Source organism: Carica papaya, chromosome 9 (assembly GCF_054855325.1).
Source record: "Carica papaya isolate Zhongbai chromosome 9, ASM5485532v1, whole genome shotgun sequence".
Classification (NCBI taxonomy): Eukaryota; Viridiplantae; Streptophyta; class Magnoliopsida; order Brassicales; family Caricaceae; genus Carica; species Carica papaya.
In genome coordinates, this window is record NC_142317.1 from 28526707 (window position 1) to 28548753 (window position 22047).

Below are 22047 nucleotides of genomic sequence, written 5' to 3' on the forward strand. Positions count from 1 at the left end.
ATGTTAGCCAAATGGAACTTGGCACGACCAACAAGCTCCGCATGATCGAGGAGACTCTCCAACGGTTGACATAAGCGGTCATATCCCTATAAAAATGCTTCAGTAGCAACTAGCTGAGCTACCAGATTCAAACGCGAATGGTCCAGGATGATAGACTCGGCAGAGACAAAGAAAGGTCACCATTCTACTCCAAAGTGACCCAACTAGAGTTCCCATCTTTCATCAGTGTAGATCCCACCGAATGGCTCAATCCTACCAACCAATTTTTTGACTTCCAAACAATGTCTCTGCAGCATCAAGTCGCCTTAGCCTCCTCCTTCCTTGAAGGAGAAGCCAATTGTTGGTGGCAGTGGCTGAGCAAGACCTTCTGTGAAGAGGGTTGCGAGATAAGTTGGGCCACAATTGAAGAAGAATTATGGGCTAGGTTTGGGTCAAAAGAATATAATGACTTAGACAAAGCCCTGTCCTGTATTAAATAAACTGGCCCATTACGTTATTACCAAAGAGAGTTTGAGCGCTTGGGCAACCGAGTCCATGGGTGGACCCAAAAGTTGCTAATTAGTGCCTTCATTAGTGGGCTCAAGCTTGAACTCATGGAGGGGATCTGTATCTTTAGGCCCAAGACTTTGAAGGAAACCATCAGTCTGGCCTGTATGCGAGAGGAGCAATTGGACCGTCAAAGTAGGCTGAACTGTACGAGGTAAACTCAACCTGACAAGCGGGCATCCTCCCTATCTGATCAGCCTCTACAAGCCTTGGTAGTGACAGTTGCAACCCCTAAGTGGTTATCCTAGGAGGAAACGCAACACCGATGAGCACAAGGTCTGTGCTTTAACTTTGGTGAAAAATTTTCAATCGGCCACAGATGTCACCAATCCCAACTATTGCTTTTGGAAGGCAACAGAGAAGAAAAAGACACCTAGCACAAGGCACCTAGATAAATGGAAAACCAAGAAGCATGGGTATTAAAAGAACTGCAAGACCAATTCATCAACTTAAACCTTGAGGACAAGACTCTTCTTCTGGTGAGGAGCGATGATAGGCCTCAAAATATCTGCAGCAAAGATAATCATGGGGTGTTGAAGACCTGATCGCAAACAGCAACACAACAAAAGACAGGAGCAGGAAAATCGGTCCACACAGCCTCAACCTCCAACTCCAGTACAATCTTCATTTTTCATTTAGCATTTTATTTTGAATTTCATCCTTATATGTTCCATGTAACTAGGAAGAACATTGCTATAATTTTATGTATTTAAAGGCTGTAATTTGGGAATAAAAGGTAGCTGAGAATCAATAAAATCTTATGGTATTTTTCTCACCAAAAGTAGAAAAACTTTACCATTTCCTTAAGCTCTGACTGGGACCTAACAATTGGTATCAGAGCAATGTCTACTAACAAAAAAAGAATTGAAAATCTGCAAGTCAGCATGGGCAGACTGTAGGATAGCCTTAGCCAGATGGAGGTGAGATTTGCCAATAAGTTCAACTAGATTGAAGACACCCTCAAGCAACTAACAAACACCTTACTATTAAACTACGTAGGTTCCAGCAGCAACACACTAGGCCAGTCTGGCCAAATGCGACCATATCATAATGAGCTCAAATCATTCATGCAAAGTGTGACTTACATAATATCCAAAGCAATATCTAACGGGTCTCCTCTTTGTTACATAATATCCAAAGCAATATCTAACGGGTCTCCTCTTTGTTACATAATATCCAAAGCAATATCTAACGGGTCTCCTCTTTGTTACATAATATCCAAAGCAATATCTAACGGGTCTCCTCTTTGTGTTGCTTACACGTATGGTGAATCATTTGCAAAGAAGGCGTATCCTAATTGTGAAGATGTTCTTTGCAAGCAGTTTGACACTGCTTTTGAAGCTATCGAGTGGTGGCTTGTGGAACGTGTTGTCTTGACAATTGAGAATTCTTTAGGGGAGAGCTTTAACAAAAGGCTAACCTTCTCCACAATAAAGAACAAAAAAGCCTGGGAAGGGAGGGAAGGAAGCTGAGGGAGAGTACTGGAAAAAAAATATATGGGAAGGAAGGTAGGCAGATCGTGTTAGAAGATTGAGCACTGTGTTGCACAAAGACTTGAGACAAAGAGTTGTGCTGTGAAAAAAAACTATAAGAGGCTGTAAGGAACCAGAAATAATACTCTTGAAGAGTGGCGAGTAGATGGCCTTTAACAAGTGTTCTCAAGTGGTGATGATGTGGCATTTCTTTTAATTTTTTTTATGAACTATGGATGTAAAGGGGCAATTAAATGTAGTAGCATGGTCCAAAAATTAGACACATCCTTGGATAAAGTTCTGGATGAAGTTCTAGACAAACTAAAGAAAATTCAAAGCATCAAGGAAGATGGCCGAAGAAGATGCCATAAGTTGGTTGTTTGAACCTTGAGGATAAGGTTCTTGAACAAGGGAGGAGTAATGTTAAGTTTTGAAGATCTCAATGCTAACCAACTTAAGGAAAACATGTGTTTAGTTTAAGGAAAAGTGTGTTTAGAATAATTGTGGAATTAGTCAACAGTGTATCCTATATCCCTTGTCTCCCATCATTAGTTTTATTTCTCATTATCCTCATTATCTACCACTATCCCATTTTGTTTTAGTTTCCTTACAAGTAGGAAGTAGTAGGTAGTAGTTTTGTATTTAAAGGCTACAAGTTTAATGAATGGGGGGTCAAAAATTTGTTGTTCAACTATGGTTTATTCTCACCCAAAAAGAAAATCTTTACGAAAAAATTAATTAGCTTCTGACTGTGGCCTATCACTTTATCTCCAAAAATATATCTCATCTAGTTCTTCACTAAGACTTGAAATTCTTGTTTCCTCAATTACTTGTAAAATGAATATCTCTACTGTATGTAGCTTATGGTGATTCTATTGCAATTCTTTATTCACCTAAAGGATAACAGTCATTTATCTCTTAGTAATGGAATCATAACTCCTTTTCTTCTCTTGAAATTCCAATCTCATTCTTATATTCTCTGGTTTTCATAAATACTCCCAAGTTGGTTAATTATTTTTTAACTCCCAAAATAAGAGTACAATCATTAAGAACATGCTTCCAAATGTAGTGATGTCCAGGTGGTCTCTAAATAATAACTCGATAATTGATCAAGTGCTCACATAGTCTTTAATCTTTAGATAATCAAGTACGATACTCTTCATAATGATATATTAGACTTTACGGCTGTTAATTTCTTCTACATGATCTCACCATCATATTCATGTTTGTATACTCCTAAAATAATCGAGCACCAAAAAGTCACTTGTCTATGTTTTTTTACTCCCAAAAATTAATCTTGTGGAAAATGGTTCAATATTCTCCCGAATGAAGACTTTTTTCTTTTCTCAATGAGTTGATATGCTTGCAACTTACTCTTTTTAGTTAAGTTGTATAGATCCTTAACTTTTCAAGGTCTATTCTCTCCATTCAATTCTGTTACGATTTCATCATGGCTCTTTGATTTCTTTTAGAACCTTATTCTCAAGCTTTTAGTTTTCTAACGCTTCCATATACTTCCAAAATGGGGCATCTCTTTTCTGACTTCCAAAAATATAAAGGTGGATTAAGGAACTTATCTACACTTGGTAACACAGTATACTATTAACATCAAGTTTATCTAGTAGGGGTGACTCCCAAAATCTCAATCATTGATCAGGTTCTTCTAAGGTCTTTTAGTATAGAATTCCTTATTATCGGGACTTATTAGGATCTTTAATAGTGGAGTCCACTAAAGATCTTGGTAAGATAAGTTACACTCGACAATTGATTCTATCTCTCCAAGGTTAAGTATTATGAACGCCCAAAGACTTTAAATGATCACTCTTAGAGGGCATGACTAGTAAATGTTTAGTTTCCAGGGTGATCTCCCCTATATTACCTTGTTCACCTGCTTGTATCCACTTAGGAAATCTAAGAAACATACAAGTCTAATTTAGGTAATATCCAGAGTAATGTCTGACCATTTGCTTCAACTTAAAAATGGAAAATAGGTCCTAATAGTTGTCTTACTATTAGTTGTTGTCCTCAAGGGATTTTTCTTCCTCATAGCCTTATCATAATGATAAAGGCTTATTAGGTAAAAGATTTTCTACTTATTTTTTTCCTTGGTAAATTTAAGCAATTCTCTTTTTGTAGATTATTTGATACTTTAAGGACTTCCACTAGGGTTTTGCTTCGCCTTTAGGCTATTGTTTAGTCTTGCTCTAGTGGAGACTAGGTGTTCCATTCATCATCTTTGCTTGGCTTTTAAGTGAAGCCATACGTTACTTTACTCTAGTTTGTCACGGTCTTGTTCATTATAGGTCATTTCCTTATGACTTTGGGTTGTTTGGATCCTTTCCTCTTATTGTATCCTTTATTTCACAAACGTTTTTAGAAGAAGTTCCAAAAAGTCTTCTAATTTCATATATTTCCATGGCAGGCAAGTACACTTAACAACTATCTTATTACTATCCATGCATGTTTCCATATTCCTGAGGAGGATTTATAAAAAAATGCTCTATTGGTTTTAAAGGTGCCATCTTATTTAACTCAATTCTTAATTGATATACTATTCTTTCTTGTTGGGTCAGTGCCTAACAAGTTTGGTCATGTTTTCTAATAATACTTGTCTATTCTTATCTCAAAGGTCCAAAGGTGTCATTTCACTTTATTAGGAAAATAATTATAGGAATATGGTTTGCTTATAATCCTTAAATGAGTGATAATATATCTCCTCTTGGGTTCTTGACTTATTTCTTACTTGAATTAAAGGGCAATCCTTACAGTGGCACTGTACACTTCTACGGCTGAAATAGTCCTTAGGAAGGTGTTAAAAACATTCTTTCCTAATAGCTAGAGCTTTGTCTTTGATAAACATAATAGCTTATATCCTCAAAGACACATGCATTATCTTTCACAATATAAGAATTTTAGATGTTCATTCCTTCAAAACATAATAATTTTGACCTTAATAATATCACTAGGATGTGTACTCTTAATTTTTTTTCTCCCATTATATCATTTTCGTTCCAACTATGAAAAGAAACAATAAGAATTTAGGGATGAAATAAAAAATTTAGCATCTTGATCAAGCATTCATACTTAACAAAAAAAAAAAAGAATTAAGGATCACATTTTTCGTGAAGCCTAAACTTTTGAATATTAGGAAAAATATTCTATTGTTTAATAAACTATTGTGATAAAATCAAAAAAATAAATTCAACTTTACTACAGTTTTTTTATGTAGACCATATGTGTACATAAAAAATGAGAAACATCTTTCGCTTTGAATTTAAAAGATTAACTCATTTTTGTTACGTATTTTTTATTCTTAAATCACTAATTTAAAATAAAAAATTATTAAGTGATTGTGATCCTCTAAGTTTTGTTTCTGTAATTTTTTAACAAAAATTTATGGTGTCATACTTATATGATTGACATATTTATTTATATTTTGAAGCATTTAACACTTAATTATCTAATTATAATCAATTATTAAGGTAATAACTATACAGAGATATGTATAGTATGGTAAAGAAATGTGAAGAAGGTAGACTTTGTTAACCATTATCATTAAATTAGTTTTCTAAATAAAAAAATTGCAAAATTGAAAAATAGTTAGCAGAAAATATTCCAAGTTATTCCATCTATCTGATTTTCCTTCCTTCACTTTTCCTTTTGAGCTTTATTGTTCCATTAGCACTCACCATCTTCTAAAAATTGAAAAAACATTATAAAATTAAATAAATTGTTAGAGGATTTTTTAGATTAAGAAGACTAGAAAATTGAGTTTTTGTTTCTTATAATTTTAAAAAAATATATTGTACAAAGAAAATAATCTATTGATTTTAATTTATGTGATGTGATTTAACAATCTTAATATCTATTAGGCAAGACAAGTAAAGGAACTGATATCCAAGAAATTTGAGCAATTAGGAAATTCCTGGATGTCTTCCCTGATGACCTACCAGGATTGCTTGTAGATCAAGAAGTGGAATTCGCCATCGATCTTAAGCCAAGTACTCAATCAATTTCATTGGCCCCATACAGGATGGGTCGAATTGCAATAAAGGAGTTGAGGAAGCAAGTTCAAGAACTTTTGGATAAGGGTTTCATATAGTATATTGTGTCCCTTTGGGGTTCTCCAGTCACATTTGCAAAGAAGAATGACAAGACATTGAGATTGTGCATAGATTAGAGGGAGTTAAATAGAGTTACAATCAAGAATAAGTACCCTTTCCCTAGAATTGATGATCACTTTAGCCATTTACAGGGTGCACCGGTCCTTTCTCAGATTGACTTACATTCGAGGTATCATTGATAAAGATAAAAGCTGAAGACATTCTAAAGAGAGCTTTTTGGAGTAGGTACGTGCATTATGAATTTCTTCTCATACCGTCTGGGTTAACAAATATACCTGCAATCTTCATGGACCTGATGAATAAGCTCTTCAGACAATTTTTGGATCAATTTGTCATACTCTTCATTGATGACATCTTCATCTACTCTAAGAGCAAGGAGGAACATGTTTTGTATCTAGCTCAAGTTTTGTAAGTTCTAAGAGAAAAGAAGTTGTATGCAAAGTTGGTTTTTTACTTGATCAGGTTGTCTTTCTGGGACATGCAATATCAAAAGATGGTGTGTTAGTGGATCCCTAAAAAATTGAGACCGTGTTAAATTGGGAACAACCTACTACAGTTAAGGATATCAGAGGATTTTTAGGATTAGTTGGGTATTACCATAGATTTGTGTAGGGATTCTCTAAAATTGTAGCTCTTCTTACTTGGCTTACAAAGAAGGATGTCAAATTTGAATGAGATAAAACATATGAGAGAAGTTTCACAAAGCTCAAGACATGGTTAACCACTACGCCTATATTGGCTCTACTGAATGGAGTTAGTGGATATACAATATACAGTGATGCGTCTTATCAGGAATTAGGATGTGTACTGATGCAGCATGGACGAGTCATAACTTATGGGTCAAGATAATTGAAGATACATGAACAAAATTAACCAACTCATGACTTAGAGCTTACTGCAATTATTTATGCCTTGAAACTCTAGTGTCATTATTTGTGTGGTGAGACATTCGAGATCTATACTGACTATAAAAGTTTGAAATATATTTTTACTTAGAAGGATCTCAACATGCGCTAGAGTTGAAGGATGGAACTCCTAAAAGATTATGATTGTAAGATCTTGTATCATCTAGGCAAGAGTAATATAGTAGCTGATGCACTTAGCAGAAAGAATGTAGGTACACTGGCTTCCATAATGGTTTCTAAGTGGAAGTTGTTACAGGCTATGCGGGAAATTCAACTTCATGGTTAGGCTAAAGGTGTTTATTTAGCGAGTTTAAGTGTCCAACCTACAATACTTCAATAGATCAGAGATGCCCAATTGACTAACTCCCCATTGTTGGCCATTAGGAATGATAAAGAGCAAGGTTTGAAGCCAGAGTTCAAAGTGTCAGATGATGGGTTACTCAGATTTAATGACAGGGTGTGTGTTCTCAATAATGATGAACTAAAAAAAGGCATTTTGATTAAGGCTCATTGCTCCAAATTTTCCATGCATCCAGGTACTATTAAAATGTATCAAAATTTGAGATTCTTGATTTGGTGGAATGGCATGAAAAAAAGACATCACTGAGTATGTTTCCAAATGCCTTACTTGTCAACAGGTGAAAGTAGAACAATAGCATCCTGTGGACTCCTCCAACCTTTGCCAATTCTCGAGTGGAAATGAGAACATATCACCATGGACTTCGTGATTGGATTGCCAAGGACTCAAGCATGCCACAATGCTATCTGGGTGATTGTGGATAGGTTAACCAAGTCCTCCCACTTCCTGATAGTGAAAATGATAGACTCCTTGGACAAGTTAACTAGAACTTATATCCATGAGATTGTAGACTAAATGGGATTCTTGTTTTAGTGGTGTCTAATAGAGACCCTAGATTTACCTCCAGGTTTTGGACAAGTTTTCAGTAAGCCATGGGCAGGCAATTATCCTTCAACACTGCTTTTCATCTTCAAACAAATGGACAATCTGAGAGAACCATTCGTACATTGGAGGATATGCTACAAGTATGTGTTTTAGACTTTGGTGGATCTTGGAATAATCATTTGCCACTAATAGAATTTTCTTATAAAAATAGTTACCAGACAAATAGAATTTATTTTATTTGAATTAACAAATTGGTTCAGGATGCCGACGGGACCTTCGACTTTAATTTATAAATTCTTTCAATGTTTTGTTAAAATTATTCTTTATATTTTTTATGTTTTATTATGCAATGTTCTTAAGATTTTTGTGTATTATTTTATCGCTTCATTATATTTTAAATTAAATTAGGAATGAATATTAAAAGGAGATATGTTGAGAAGGAAATAAATTTACAATGTAATTAAAGTTATGAGTAAATATGATAATGAAAGTTAAGTATGAATTAGGGGATTTAAATATGGTTAGTGAGTAGAGTTAGAAATATTTGAGTAACATAGTAGATTTGAATTAAATTAGAGATATCGAAAATAGAGAAGATCAAGTTAGGAAAGGCAAAAAAACAAGTTAGTAGTAAACCATAGGAGTAAATTGATCCTAGAGTAGCAACCTTAATAAGGAAATAATAGAAGTGAGAAAGAATCCTAAAAGATTTAAAAATCAATTTAACGAGTATCAAGGAGGGGAGTGTGTGCACATAGCTAATTTGGTAAGTGAAGTGTGGTGAACCCTACCCATGGATATATCCTCAGCCATATGTGGATGGGAAGTCTCGTACATATCTGTCCCGTGTTCAGGTGTATGTATAAAGTGATAAGTGATGCTCAATGCATAACTATTCCGTGTTTGGGTGCAATAGGGAAGTGAAAGTGATAAAGTGATGTGATATATCGTCGTGGTAAAGGAGATCCTTAATGCCCTCATTGATGCTAGAAGAAATGACATCGTGCAATGAAACTATTTGTTAATAAAACAAAAAATGAATAAAAATGAACCTAGAACTAAGTATCAAGAATATGGTATAGAACACAATTGAGATGTAATGTTCAATGAAGTGTTTAGGCCCTTAAAGGGCGAATGATAAGAAAAATTGCAATATGATGTAGTGACATGTTGTGTCATAATGAGTGAAGAATGGATCGTAATATGTGAATAATATAAACAAGAAATTAGTGAGGAATTACAGTGTGTTGAAACCATAGGGATAGGGAAAAGTGAATTGGAATTGTAATTGTTCGTTATGGGAAAAATTTGAAATAGATGGTAATTAATTCATGAATAAGATGACAAGTAGATCTGACTAACAAGTATAATCTCGGCATCACATATTTTTAAGGAAAGAATGAAATGTACTTTAAAATCTCTCCCGTCGGATGTTTTATGTTTTATACAAACTTAAATGAGGTTATTTTATCATTTGATGGTACTTACCCACTTACTGATCTTGTTAGCTCACCCTATTTATTATTCATTTTTTTCAGATCAAGACACCTAAAATTCCTCTCCTAAGCAGTGAAGGGGAATCCTAGTGGATCTATTTATCTTACTTTAGTAAGACTTATGATTTTTTATTTTGTTTATTGCAAGTATTTATTTCGAATGTTAGACCAACTTCATAAATTTTAAATATTTAATTTAAAGAGATAAGGGATGTGATTTCTATTTTAAATTGTTGCACGAGGTTATGTTGTTAGGTTTTTTCATCATAAATGCACCTACATCATATGTATTATACATAAACATGCCTACACAATAACCATAATATATACATCTTATATGCACGGTCCTCGACTTAAATGAATATATGTATACACACAACACATACAACATAGGTATACTTCATATTTGCACGAGGCATGTATGTATTCCATAGCATGCACATACAAGTTATTCACTCATATCCACTAACAATAAATATAAATACAACATACAACATACAATTAAATATATATATATATATGCATCATGACAACTCAGTAACTAGATGGCACAAAAACTGCATATACACCCTAGTGACAATATGCGCACATAAACATAAATAATGCACAACATAATATAGATCTCCAATCATATGCAACATACAATTAAATACATCATACAACATACAATTAAATATATATATATATATGCATCATGACATCTCAGTAACTAGATGGCACAAAATCTGCATATACACCCTAGTGACAATATGCACACATAAACATAAATAATACACAACACAATATAGATCTCCAATCATATGCAATTGCACACACACATGATGAGTTCGTGAAAATCATGTTAGAAAACTTAAATAATTTGAAAGGTCTTAAACAATTCATCTTAATAAAAAATAAAGTTTTATAAAAACCTAGAGGCCTATGAATGAGACTAACCAAATCCCTTAACTACAATCGAATCGGAAAAAATGTCAGAATTCTTATTGGGTCATATCTACGCTCTCCTCTAAATATGGTAGTATTTAGATAATTCCCTCTTTTGCAAAGAGAAAATACATTAGTTAGATGACAAACACTTATGGAAATAATTAAAATACAAAAGCAGATCAAGATTTTATCATAGACACATGATCTTGGTCAGCGAAATCACCACACGCATGTCCCTAGTTCACCATGCACCGTCATTGGAGCATCGCCACTAGAGCGCCACTACCAAACCACCTCACGCTGCCATAAAATATCATAAAACGAGCCGCACACCCAAACTCGACATAGATTTGATGAAATATGCTAAGGACGCAATTGGAAGTTTTAATAAATTAAGAAAAATGGACGATAGGAACTCAATTGGAAAGTTGTTGAGAAATTTAAAGTTGTATAATCAACGACCATGATTTATTCTTTAAATTTAAACGGTTTATATTTAATTAGAGAGGCTATAAATATAACTAAGGTTTTTTTTTTTAAATTTTAGCAACAAAAAAACCCTAAGAGAATTAGGAGTCGTTGGCCAAGGAAGGAAGGAGAGAGAAAGTAGTCGTGTGAGCTCACTTTTGGCAGCGTACCACTGTCAATCTAAAGGCAAATTCTTCACATTAAATGACTTATATTAATTTTAATCTTGAACCCAAAGGTAGTTTGGTGTCCTATGCTAAATGTTGAGGTAACATAAAGTTTATCAGCTCATTTTATGTAGATAACTAATAAAAGAAAGATTCATCGCACCACAATCATCGTTCATTCCAAAATCTAGGGAAAAGTAAGAGTAGTTTATTACTCTAAATTCCCAGATTTCAAATAATGTAGTGATTTGATTTTCTGACTGACTGAATATTATGGTATTCTGTAGAGATTAGTTATTTTAAGAATATTTGAGAATGAAGATATTGAAAATTTTGGAAAGCATTATGTATATAATGGTGTAGTGTGATAAGTTTGAAATATGGTGAAACAAGGAGCGATTGAGGTTTCCTGGATGTCCCAGGCATCAGGAGGAAGAAGATGAGTTTTTTCTTGGGGTGGGTACCAGGTTGGGTTTACAAACCGTTAGGCCTAGATCTAAAAGCTCTAGTAATTTGGGTCAGAGCAAGCCTAGTAGGCCTCTTGGTTTGATTTTTTTTTATAGAAAAAATATAATCGTAATAGAAACTTAAATTATGATTTGACATACCTTAAATGGGCTAGAAAGGAAGAGTTGGGTCAACTTAAAGAAAAGAAGGGAAATAAGAATGAAATGAGGTGTTACACATATTATAATAAATTAAAACAGAAATAAATCAAAAGATTTTAAAATATTACCAAATGGGCTTAGCCTTAGTGGGCTTATTGTTTCATTGGAAGGGTATTCAGTTCTGATGATTAAGATGGGTTAGGGAGGAATATTTTATTGGACTTCTAGCCTATAAAACAAATAAAGTAGGTTGTAGCTAATAATTATTTGCATCCAAAGAAACATCCAAATAGATCACCTACTCATATTGTGAATGAATAGTAATGGGTTGTGTAAACAAAAATAAATATCAAGGACCAAAAGTCTTGAGAATTACTTAAGTTAATTTAAGAAAGCTTTTATTAAATTCCTAGAAATGGTAATTTATATTGTAGTATTGATAGCAATAAAAGCTATGACATTATAAAAAGATAAAAATAATAATAAAATAAGGAAAGTGCATTAAGAATTAGTGATTGATAAACAATAATAAAGTATTTAAGTCGTTGTAAAATGGGTATAAATAATTTAAGATTAATAGCGAATATTATCATGAAGAAATGTCGAAGTGTTGGACGAGTATAAATTAGGGAGTGAATAAATAATTTCATGAAGTAAATAATTGAGTGTAATTATGTGACCAACCTTTTTAGATATCCTTGACAACTTAAATTATTTTAAGAGAGAATGAGTTCGATTATTTGGAATGAATAAATTAGACATTTAGAAATAAAGAAATAGGTCTCTTATAAGAATTAATTGAAATTAGTAAAGTACCAAGGATTTCTTATTGGGGTGATGCGAGTAAATGTGCAGTTTCGGATTAGTATGGAATGATCATGAACTTTATCTCACGGTCTGCTTATTACTCTGTAACTATGACTGTAACTATGATTGTATCCCTGGGGGACGATGTGAATTGTAATTATGACTGTAACTATGACTATGTCCCTAGGAGACAACGTGAAATCATAACTATGACCATAACTATGACTTGTGGAATCTATGATTTGGTCCATGTTGATAGTGCGAATTTTCATCTCCTTCCATGATTATGACTGAACGATATTATATGATATGATAATGAGTCCATGAGCTTTTTTTATTTGTTGTGTTGGTGAATAATAAAAATATGTTGTTATGTGAATGTGTACATGAGATAGAATATTCTACGTGCTTAAGGAAAGATGTTATATGCATGAATATGTGTTTAAGAAAAGGTATTTATATGTGTGATATGTGTTAAGGAAGGGTATTTTATGTGTGGATATATGTAATTAATACGAATATGATATTGCGTTTGTGAGATTGTGAATAAAGCAAAAGTAATTTATGAGAATTTAGTTACATTTTAATGGATACCTTATGGATGATTTGAAATATATGGGAAGAAAGGATACTTTATGATACTTTATATTTGACAATTCCATCATGCTATGAGCGGACGATTCCGAAGAAATGGTAAGATATGGGTAAGAGTTCTCGCAGATCTCCCTATTATCGGGAAACCTACAAAAGTCAGAATGGGAAGAGGAAAAGGAAATCCTATGGGTTGGATTGCTCGTGTGTCCACGGGATAAATCCCATTTGAAATGGATGGTGTGAGTTTGTCAAATGCTCGACAAGCCACTACATTAGCGGCGCATAAATCATGTTCGTCAACCAAGTTTGTTCAATTAATGTGATTATAATGTTATGTAATTGAGATTGGGAAACTATGGATATCTTTTGAATGAAATGATGTATATGTAAGTGAAAAACATATGATTAGTGAGATCAATGTAGTTGTAATAAAACGTAGAAATCATATGGTTGGAAGGGCGTGGTAAGCTAGAGCTAAAGGTAATGGTTTAGATCAGTATATTATCTCCAATCTTTGGATTGGAGTCTTAAACTATTCTTATTGAGAAAGTGGTGGCTCAACCCCTTTTTATAAATTTCAGAACAAAGAGTGCAGGACTAAGCCAAAGAACCTTCACAACAAGGAGATCTTGCTTAAAAGGAATAAATGATAGAGAGACACTTGTTTTTTTTATGAATTTGATCTTTCAGATTTTTAAAGCATCATTTGATCTCTAAGCTTTCAATTATAGTAGGAAAAAGATTTAAATACCCTGTAATATGTTATAGTTGAAGCATATTGGAATTAGTTGTGAGAATGACAATCCTTATAAAAAAATATGAATGTTATTACTTACTTTGATATGCATGAATGAAAAGTAATAGCCATATTATTTATGTAATTTTGGGTTGTTACAATTGGTATCAAAGCCTAAGTTCCTCAGAATATCCAAAAGACTAACCTTGAAAATTTTCGTCTTGTGATTACAAGAAATAAGAAATGAGGTGAGGAAGGCCCCCACTCTATAGAGTTGCCCGTGAACACTCTTTGCAAGAAGGCATTGATTATCTTTACAATATGATGGAGAGATTCATTAATAGCCAACAGGCAAGAGTTGATGTAAGGGATCCTCTAGTGCCTCCTAGGGGTGATGCGCCTAACCCTCCACCATGTCCACCCCAACAGAATCCGATTCCTCCCCAGTGTGACTTGGTACGACCTATGATGGATCCAAGTTACATCGAGAGGTATAAGAGGCCAAATCCTATTAACTTTACAAGTGCATCCACAATGGAGGAGGTTGAAGATTAGCTAAAAGAGATTGAGAGGGCATTTAAGGTATTGGAAGTCACTCTAACACAAAAGGTTGTTCTTGCCTTCTACATGCTTGTGGTAGAAGCTCAGCATTAATGGGAGCTGAAGCAGATCATTTTGTCTACTCTAATCACTTGGGAGGATTTTATGGCAGCATGTAATACAGAATATATTTCGGAGCACGTACGCCACCAGAGAGAGTTCAAATCTATGCAATTTAGGTAGGAGAATGTATTAGTCACAGAATATGGTCGCAAGTCATAAAGTTTGGTCGTTATGCTCTAGTGGTTATGACCGATGAGGGAAAAAAGGCCAAAAATTTCAATGGGGTTTACGTACAAAGATCAGATGTCAGTTGTATGTACTAGAACTTTATACCTACAAGGAAGTGTTGACTAAAGCATAGTTGATTGAGAGTGAACTCCAGAGCTTCACACTAGTTGCAGGCAATTCCAGACCCTTAGCCCCACATAGTAGATTCGCACCTGCAATACCATATCAATAGAGTAAAAGACTTAGGACTACACCATCTATACCACATGGAATTTGAATATTGGACAAGATTAGAATTATCAACATTGTGGTAAGAATCACGGGACTAGACCTTGTTATCATCTCAACAATGCATGCTACAAGTGCAGTAGAACCCAACATATGGTCCATAACTGCCTAGAGCTCTCATGACAAGCTAGACCTATAGTTCCAGGATAGGCATTTGCTATTTCCACAAAAAAGTCCAAGGCAGCACTAGGAGTCATCCAAGGTATGTTTTCTATCTCTAAACATCCTACTATGGTTTTAATATATTTTGGATCCACACATTCATTCATATCACCCACATTTGCATCACATATAAATGTCAATCCACTTGCACTACATTGTAGGTTAGTCGTATCAACCCTGGTGCGTGGGGTGCTGCTATATATTGATGTGATATATAAGAACTGCATTGTAGAGATTGCTGGTAAGGAATTAGCAATAGACCTAATATTGTTAGATTTTGAGGATTTTGATGTAATTTTGGGAATGGAGTGGTTAGATGCCTATTATGTTATGATGGACTATCACTACAAAAGATATATTCTATATCCCTAATGAAGAGACATTTTTTTGTTAATGTTTTCATTATTTTAATCTATTACATGTGGAAATAAACATTAATTCAATTAAATTTTACTTAAAAAAATTGACTCGAGATCTTTTTTTGGAAATAGGTAAAATAACATAAGGGATTAATCTGCTAGACATCTCTATAGCTCAAGAATTCCCCAATATTTTTCCTGAAGACCTACTAGGGTTACCAGTAGATTGAGATGTTAAATTTGCAATCGGCCTCCAACAAAGAACCTATTTAATCTCAGTAGCCCTTTAGAGAATGAGTCATTTTAAAACAAAAGAATAGGGAAAACATATTCAAGAACTGTTAGATAAGGGCTTCATCCAATATAGTGTATCACCTTGGGGTGCTGGGGTCACCTTTACGAAAATGAGAGATTAAACAATGAGGTTTTGTATTGATTACAGGGAGTAGAATAAGGTTACAATCAAGAATAAATATCCTATTCCTAGAATCAATGATCTCTTTGGTCAGCTTCAGGGTGCCAAGGTGTTTTAAAAAATTGACTTGCGTTCGCGATATCATCAATTGAAGGTCAAAGTTGAAGACATTCCAAAGACAGCTTTTTAAACAAGATATGTACATTTTGAATTTATAGTCATGTAGTTTGAACTAACCAATGCACCTGCAATTTTCATGGATTTGATGAATAAAATCTTCAGACCATTTTTAGATTAGATTGTTATAGTCTTCATTGATGATATTCTAATATACTTTAATAGCTGGGAAAAGCATGATTAACATTTGACACAAGCTTTACATGTTCTTAAAGAGAAGAAATTATATGCTAAGCTAAGTAAGTGTGAGTTTTGGATATATCGAGTCATATTTTTGAGACATGTAATATCAACTAATGGAGTATCAGTAGATCTACGTAAGATTGAAATGATGCTGAATTGGGAACAACCTACTATAGTCAAGGAAGTTAGGGGATTCTTAAGATTGGCTGGATATTACCATAGATTTGTAAAAGGGTTCTCAAAACTTGTAGCTCCCCTATCACGACTCATGAAGAAGGATGTCAAGTTTAAATGGGATGAAGCATATGAGAGGAGCTTTGCAAAGCTTAAGAAATGATTGACTACCACACCTGTATTGACTCTACCGAATGGGACTGGGGGATACATAGTGTATAGTGATGCTTCATATTAGGGATTGGGTTGTGTGCTAATGTAGCATGGACGAGTTATAGCCTATAGATCTAAACGATTGAAAACTCATGAATGAAAACATCCCACCCACGACTTGGAGCCTGTTGCTATCATCTATGCCTTGAAGATTTGGTGTCATTATATATATGGGGAGACTTTTGAGATTTCTACTGATTATAAAAGTCTGAAGTTCATCTTTACCTAGAAAGATCTCAACATGTGCCAGAGGCATTGGATGGAGCTCCTAAAAAATTATGATTACAAGATATTGTACTGCCCAGGTAAGGATAATGTGGTGGTTAATGCCCTTAGTAGAAAAAAACATCCATGTTAGCTCATATAATGATTTCAGAGTAGCAAATGAAAGAAGCCATGGGGTTTACAACTCTAAGACAGAAAAAATGTTACATAATGAAAAAATTAATAATCCAACTTGAGTTAATTTAAAGAATTAAAGAGGCTCAGTTGAACTATTCAACTCTAGCAGCCATCAGAAAGGACACAAAACAAGGTTTAAAGCTAGAATTCAGAGTCTCAAATGATGGTTTGCTCAAGTTCCAAGACAAGTTGTGTATTCCTAATGTTGAAGAACTAAAGAGAGATATTTCAGGTGATGCTCACAATTCAAAGTTCACTATTCACTCGGGCAACACAAAGATGTATCAAAGCTTAAGGCATTAGTTTTGGTGGAGTGGTATGAAGGATGATATAACTACTTTTGTCTCAAAATGTCTCACATGTCAGCAAGTTAAGGCAGAACACCAGAGACCAAGTGGATTATTACAACCACTATCAATATAAAAATGCAAATGAGAACATATTGTAATAGACTTTGTGGTGGGTTTGCCCAGGGCCTGTGCTGGTCATGACACCATTTGGGTGATTGTGGACTGACTTGCCAAATCATCATATTTTTTAGCTATAAAGATGACTAATCCCTTGGATAAGTAGGCCAGGACATACATCAAAGCGATAGCTAGATTGTATTGGATTTTAGTGTCAGTAGTATCAGACATAGGTCCCAGGTTCACTTCTAAGTTTTAGGAAAGTTTTCAACAAGCAATGAGAACCAAGCTATTTTTTAGTACATCATTCCATCCTCAGACTGATGGCCAATCCAAGATAACCATTCGTACACTTGAGGATAGGCTCAGAGCATATGTTTTCAATATTAGAGATCACTGGGATGATCATTTGTGACTAATAAAATTTTCTAACAATAACAGTTATTAGGCAAGCATCGACATGGCACCTTATAAAACACTATATTGTCGACCTTGTAGGTGCCCAATCTGTTGGGAAAAAATAGGGAGAAAGAAAATTAATTGGTCCTGATTTTGTGGACGAGACTATGGCGAAGATTGTCAATATCAAGAATATCCAAATAGCTCAGAACAGAGAAAAGAGTTATGCAGACACTTGAAGAAGGGACTTGAAGTTTGAAGTAGGTAATGTATTCCTTAGGGTTACTCCTCTAAAGGATGTTACCAGATTTGGAAAGAGAGAAAAGTTAAATCCCCACTTCATCAGACCTTTTGAAATTTTGGAAAGAATTAGAATGCTTGCTTAAAAGTTAGCTGTGACATCCTAGTTGCCAATTAAGGTAAATGAGTGTCAGATACAGATTTAGAATAACGAGTGCATGATAATATTTATGTAGTAGAATCAAACATTAACAAATCCCTTACAAATATATATAATGTTCTAAATACATATATCACTGAGGCCAGATGTGGCAACAAAATACAAAACATAAGGGCCACTTTTTCCATTATGCTATTGGAATTCAATAGAGTGCGGGAACAGTCATGCACTAAGACTTATGAATCCACGGGATCCTCATAGACTTTCAAGGGTAAATCTACCTGCGGTTCCACATTTTCTTCCTCATCTGGGGAGGAGGGGGTTGGAAAGAGTGAGTTTTATATGCTCAGTAAGAAAAATAGTATTAAATTAACATCGTAAGATTTCAAAATTTTATTATTTAATCTCACTGTTTAGCTTTCTTATTTATCTAACTCATCATTAGTAAATGAAACCATTTATTTGAATATCAAAATAGTACGTTTGCACAAAAAATCAAATATACATATATCATACCAAATAATAGAGAAAATTAAACAAATCATGAAATGCACAGATATTTTATGTCATGCTTCACAAAGTCATTATAAACTTCCATCTTAGAGGGTAGATGCAGATTTCTAGCTACCTAACTGGAATGACCATATCAGATACAAATGCAGCAATTTGCTCAATCCTATTTTGGGCTGGCCAAACCATGGTACGATCTATGACCGTAGCCATACCAATCATAGTGATTCTAACAGATTCTATAGTCACGACATTACTTAGCCACAAGTGACCCCTACAGATAGTGTGATACCACTCTCATAGAGGGCACGCTATCATCCACTGGGAGCTATCCTTTTACATCTTTCCAGACCAGATAGGGGAGGGAGAGATAGATACCCCAAAGGATAATGGAAATAGATACCCCTCAGAGATAAAAAGCCTAACGAGACACTTGATGTAATATGCATGTCAATGCATATATACTTTAGACCATGCAGGCTTTATTCTACTTTTCTATTTTCTTTTCTTTTTACTTTTATTATTATGGACTAGATGTTACATTTATTACATGCAAATTCATCAAGTGTCAGTAATTCATATAACATGCTCGAAAATCTGAAAAATTCAACTCATTTGAACATAGAGGCATATAAAACAGAAAAGATAATTATCATATTAAATTTAATTATCTAAAAATACTCCTTAAAATGTCAAAAACAATACTAGATTTCTTACCAAAACATTGATATTTTCTTCTTCACCATTTTCCTTTCTTTCTCTTCTTCTCTCACTATTTTACTATTTGTCTATCTATCTCTAAACCTTTGAAAAATAAAAGAAATGGAAGTGTCGAGAGGAAGAAAAAGGGAAGGGCAATTTATAGAATTTTAAAACTGTTGGATTTGTGCCAATTGGCGAAATCTAGTGAAGAGAGATGAGAAAAAGATTCTTGGCACAAAAAATGAGGGAAAAAAGTTTCCTCTATCGACGGCGGCAGTGCGCTGCCTAAAGTAGCAGCAGTGCACTACCCAAGGTGGTAGTGCTCAGTCGGCGTGCTACGGGTTAGCTTGTAGGTGCACAGGCCTGCTGCTACGCACGCAGGGCCTTAACACACTAGGCACCGTGCGCGCAGGCCCTAGGTACACAGGGCCTGTCCGTGAAGGCCTGCTGCACAAATGGTGCGCGCACAATTTGCAGCACCAATCTGTGCATGAAGTGACGTGTGGACAGCCTGCCTACGCTCAATAGGATGCACGCGCAGGTCCTAACACCGCGCCGTCTGCGCAGGGGGGAATGTGTATGTTGTGTGCATGTCCCGTGTGTGCGTGCATGCAGAGGGGACATGAGCGTTGTGTGTACATCCCATGCGTGTTAACGTGCGGAGTGGACATGCATGTTATGCCCAGCACCCGCGGCCACTGTGGGCGCATGCACGCACGCACAGTGCCCAGCACCTGTGCGGGCAAACTGTTTTCTCGTGGGATTTTTCCCACGAGCAAGTTTTCTCTCGTTTTGCTGTTTTCTTATTTTTTTTTCTAAATTTTCCCTTTGAAATAAAATAAAATAATTTAAAATATTTTAAGATAAAATAAAAATAAAAATAATAAATAAATAAAATAAAAATAGATCAAGATCATGAATCTCAAGAAATGTTAAACAGTATAAATTAATTTAAGTTTAAGGCAGCCAACGACCTAAATAAATAGAGTTTTTAAATCATTTTAGCACAGTGATAGGCAGGGTGTTACATTAGCATTGCCACTGAAATTATCTCGAGTTAACATCTTTCATGTATCAATTTTATGCAAGTATAATCTTGTTCCTTCACATGTTCTATTGTACAAGCCTCACTCACTTCAAGAATACTTATCTTATCAGGAAGTGCCCGTTCATATTATGGAGCCTCAAGAGAGAATGCTTCACAAAAGAACTATTTCCTTTGTCAAGGTACTACGGCAGAATTACTCACAGTGCGAAGCTACTTGGGAGCTAGAATCAGACTTTAAAGCCATGTATCCCAAGTTGTTTGGTGTACTATAGAAATTTGGAGCACCAAATTTCTATAGGGGAAAATTGTAATGACCAAAAAAAAATTATACATATATAAATGCTTTATGATTGATGAGGTGATGTGTAAAATTTATTAAATAAATTTGAAATTTTGGAAATTTTAATAAATTAAGAAAAAAGGACCATATGGATATATTGAAAAGTTGCTGATAAATTTAAAGTTGTATAATCAACGATCATGATCTATTCCTCAAATTTTGATGATTCGAATTTAATTAGAGCGGCTATAAATATAACAAATGTTTCTCGAAATTTTAGCGACAAAAAAACGCCTAAAAGACTTAAGAGTTGATGGCCAAGGAAGGAAGGAGGGGGGGGGGAATTGCGCAAGCTCACTTTGGGCGTCGTACTGGTGGCGATCCAAAGGTAAATTCTTTAACTTAGATGACTATTAATTCTAATCTTAAATCTAAAGGTAGTTCGGTGTCCTAGGCTAAATGCTGAGGTAACGTAAAGTTTGTCAACTCATTTTGTGTAAATAATCGATAAAAAAAGATTCATTGCACTGCGACCGTCATTCGTCCCAAAATCTAGGAAAAAGTAAGAGTAATTTATTACTTTTAATCCCCAAATTTGAAATAATGTGGTGATTTTATTTTTTGATTGAAAGAATATTATGGTATTGTGTAGAGATTAGTTATTTTAAGAATATTTGAGAATGAAGATATTGAAAAAATTTGAAAGCATTATGTATATGACGCTGTAGTGTGATAAGTTTGAAATCTGGTGAAACAAGGAGTGATTGAGGTTTCATGGATGTCCCAGGCGTCGAGAGGAAGAAGATGAGTTTTTTTTTGGGGTGGTTAGCAGGTTGGGTTTATAACTCGTTAGGCCCAAATCTAAAGCTCCGGCAATTTAGGTCAGACTAAGCTCAGTAAGTCTCTAGGTTTGATTGTTTTTTTTTATTTTGAAAAAAGGGTAGTTGTAATTGAAACTTAAATACTGATTAGGTATACTTTTAAATAGGCTAGGAAGGAAGAGTTGGGCAAACTAGAAGAAAATAAGGGAAATAAGAATGAAATGGGGTGTTACACATATTAAAATAAATTAAAACAGAAATAAATCAGAAGAATTAAAAATATTACCGAATGGGCTAAGCCTAAGTAGGCTTCTGGTTTAGTTGGAAGGATATTCAGTTCTGATGATTAAGATGTGTTGGGGATATTTTATTGGACTTCTAGCCTCGAAAATAGATAAAGCAGGTTGAAGCTAATAATTATTTACATCCAAAGAAACATCAAAACAGGTTACCTACTCATATTGTGATATATAGAGTAAGGTTAACTAATGTTAACTAAGAAAGTCTCTAGGGAATATAATT

General features: G+C 34.5%; 1 protein-coding gene across 1 annotated transcript; it reads left to right on the forward strand.

Annotated features, from left to right (window-relative positions):
• The first annotated feature begins 7168 nt into the window (after positions 1-7168).
• On the forward strand, positions 7169-7750 carry LOC148240236 (uncharacterized). The gene is made up of 3 exons (XM_088212103.1): positions 7169-7328; positions 7443-7583; positions 7686-7750. Exons 1-3 carry the CDS (start codon positions 7169-7171, stop codon positions 7748-7750), a joined length of 366 nt encoding a protein of 121 aa, XP_088068229.1.
• The last annotated feature ends 14297 nt before the right edge of the window (positions 7751-22047 follow it).

Coding starts and splice junctions, on each gene's coding strand:
- LOC148240236 (XM_088212103.1), top strand. CDS start 7,169: ATGGAACTCCTAAAAGATTATGATTGTAAGATCTTGTATCATCTAGGC. Junction 7,329..7,442: donor GCGGGAAATTCAACTTCATG/GTTAGGCTAAAG, acceptor GGAATGATAAAG/AGCAAGGTTTGAAGCCAGAG. Junction 7,584..7,685: donor CAAATTTTCCATGCATCCAG/GTACTATTAAAA, acceptor ACTTGTCAACAG/GTGAAAGTAGAACAATAGCA.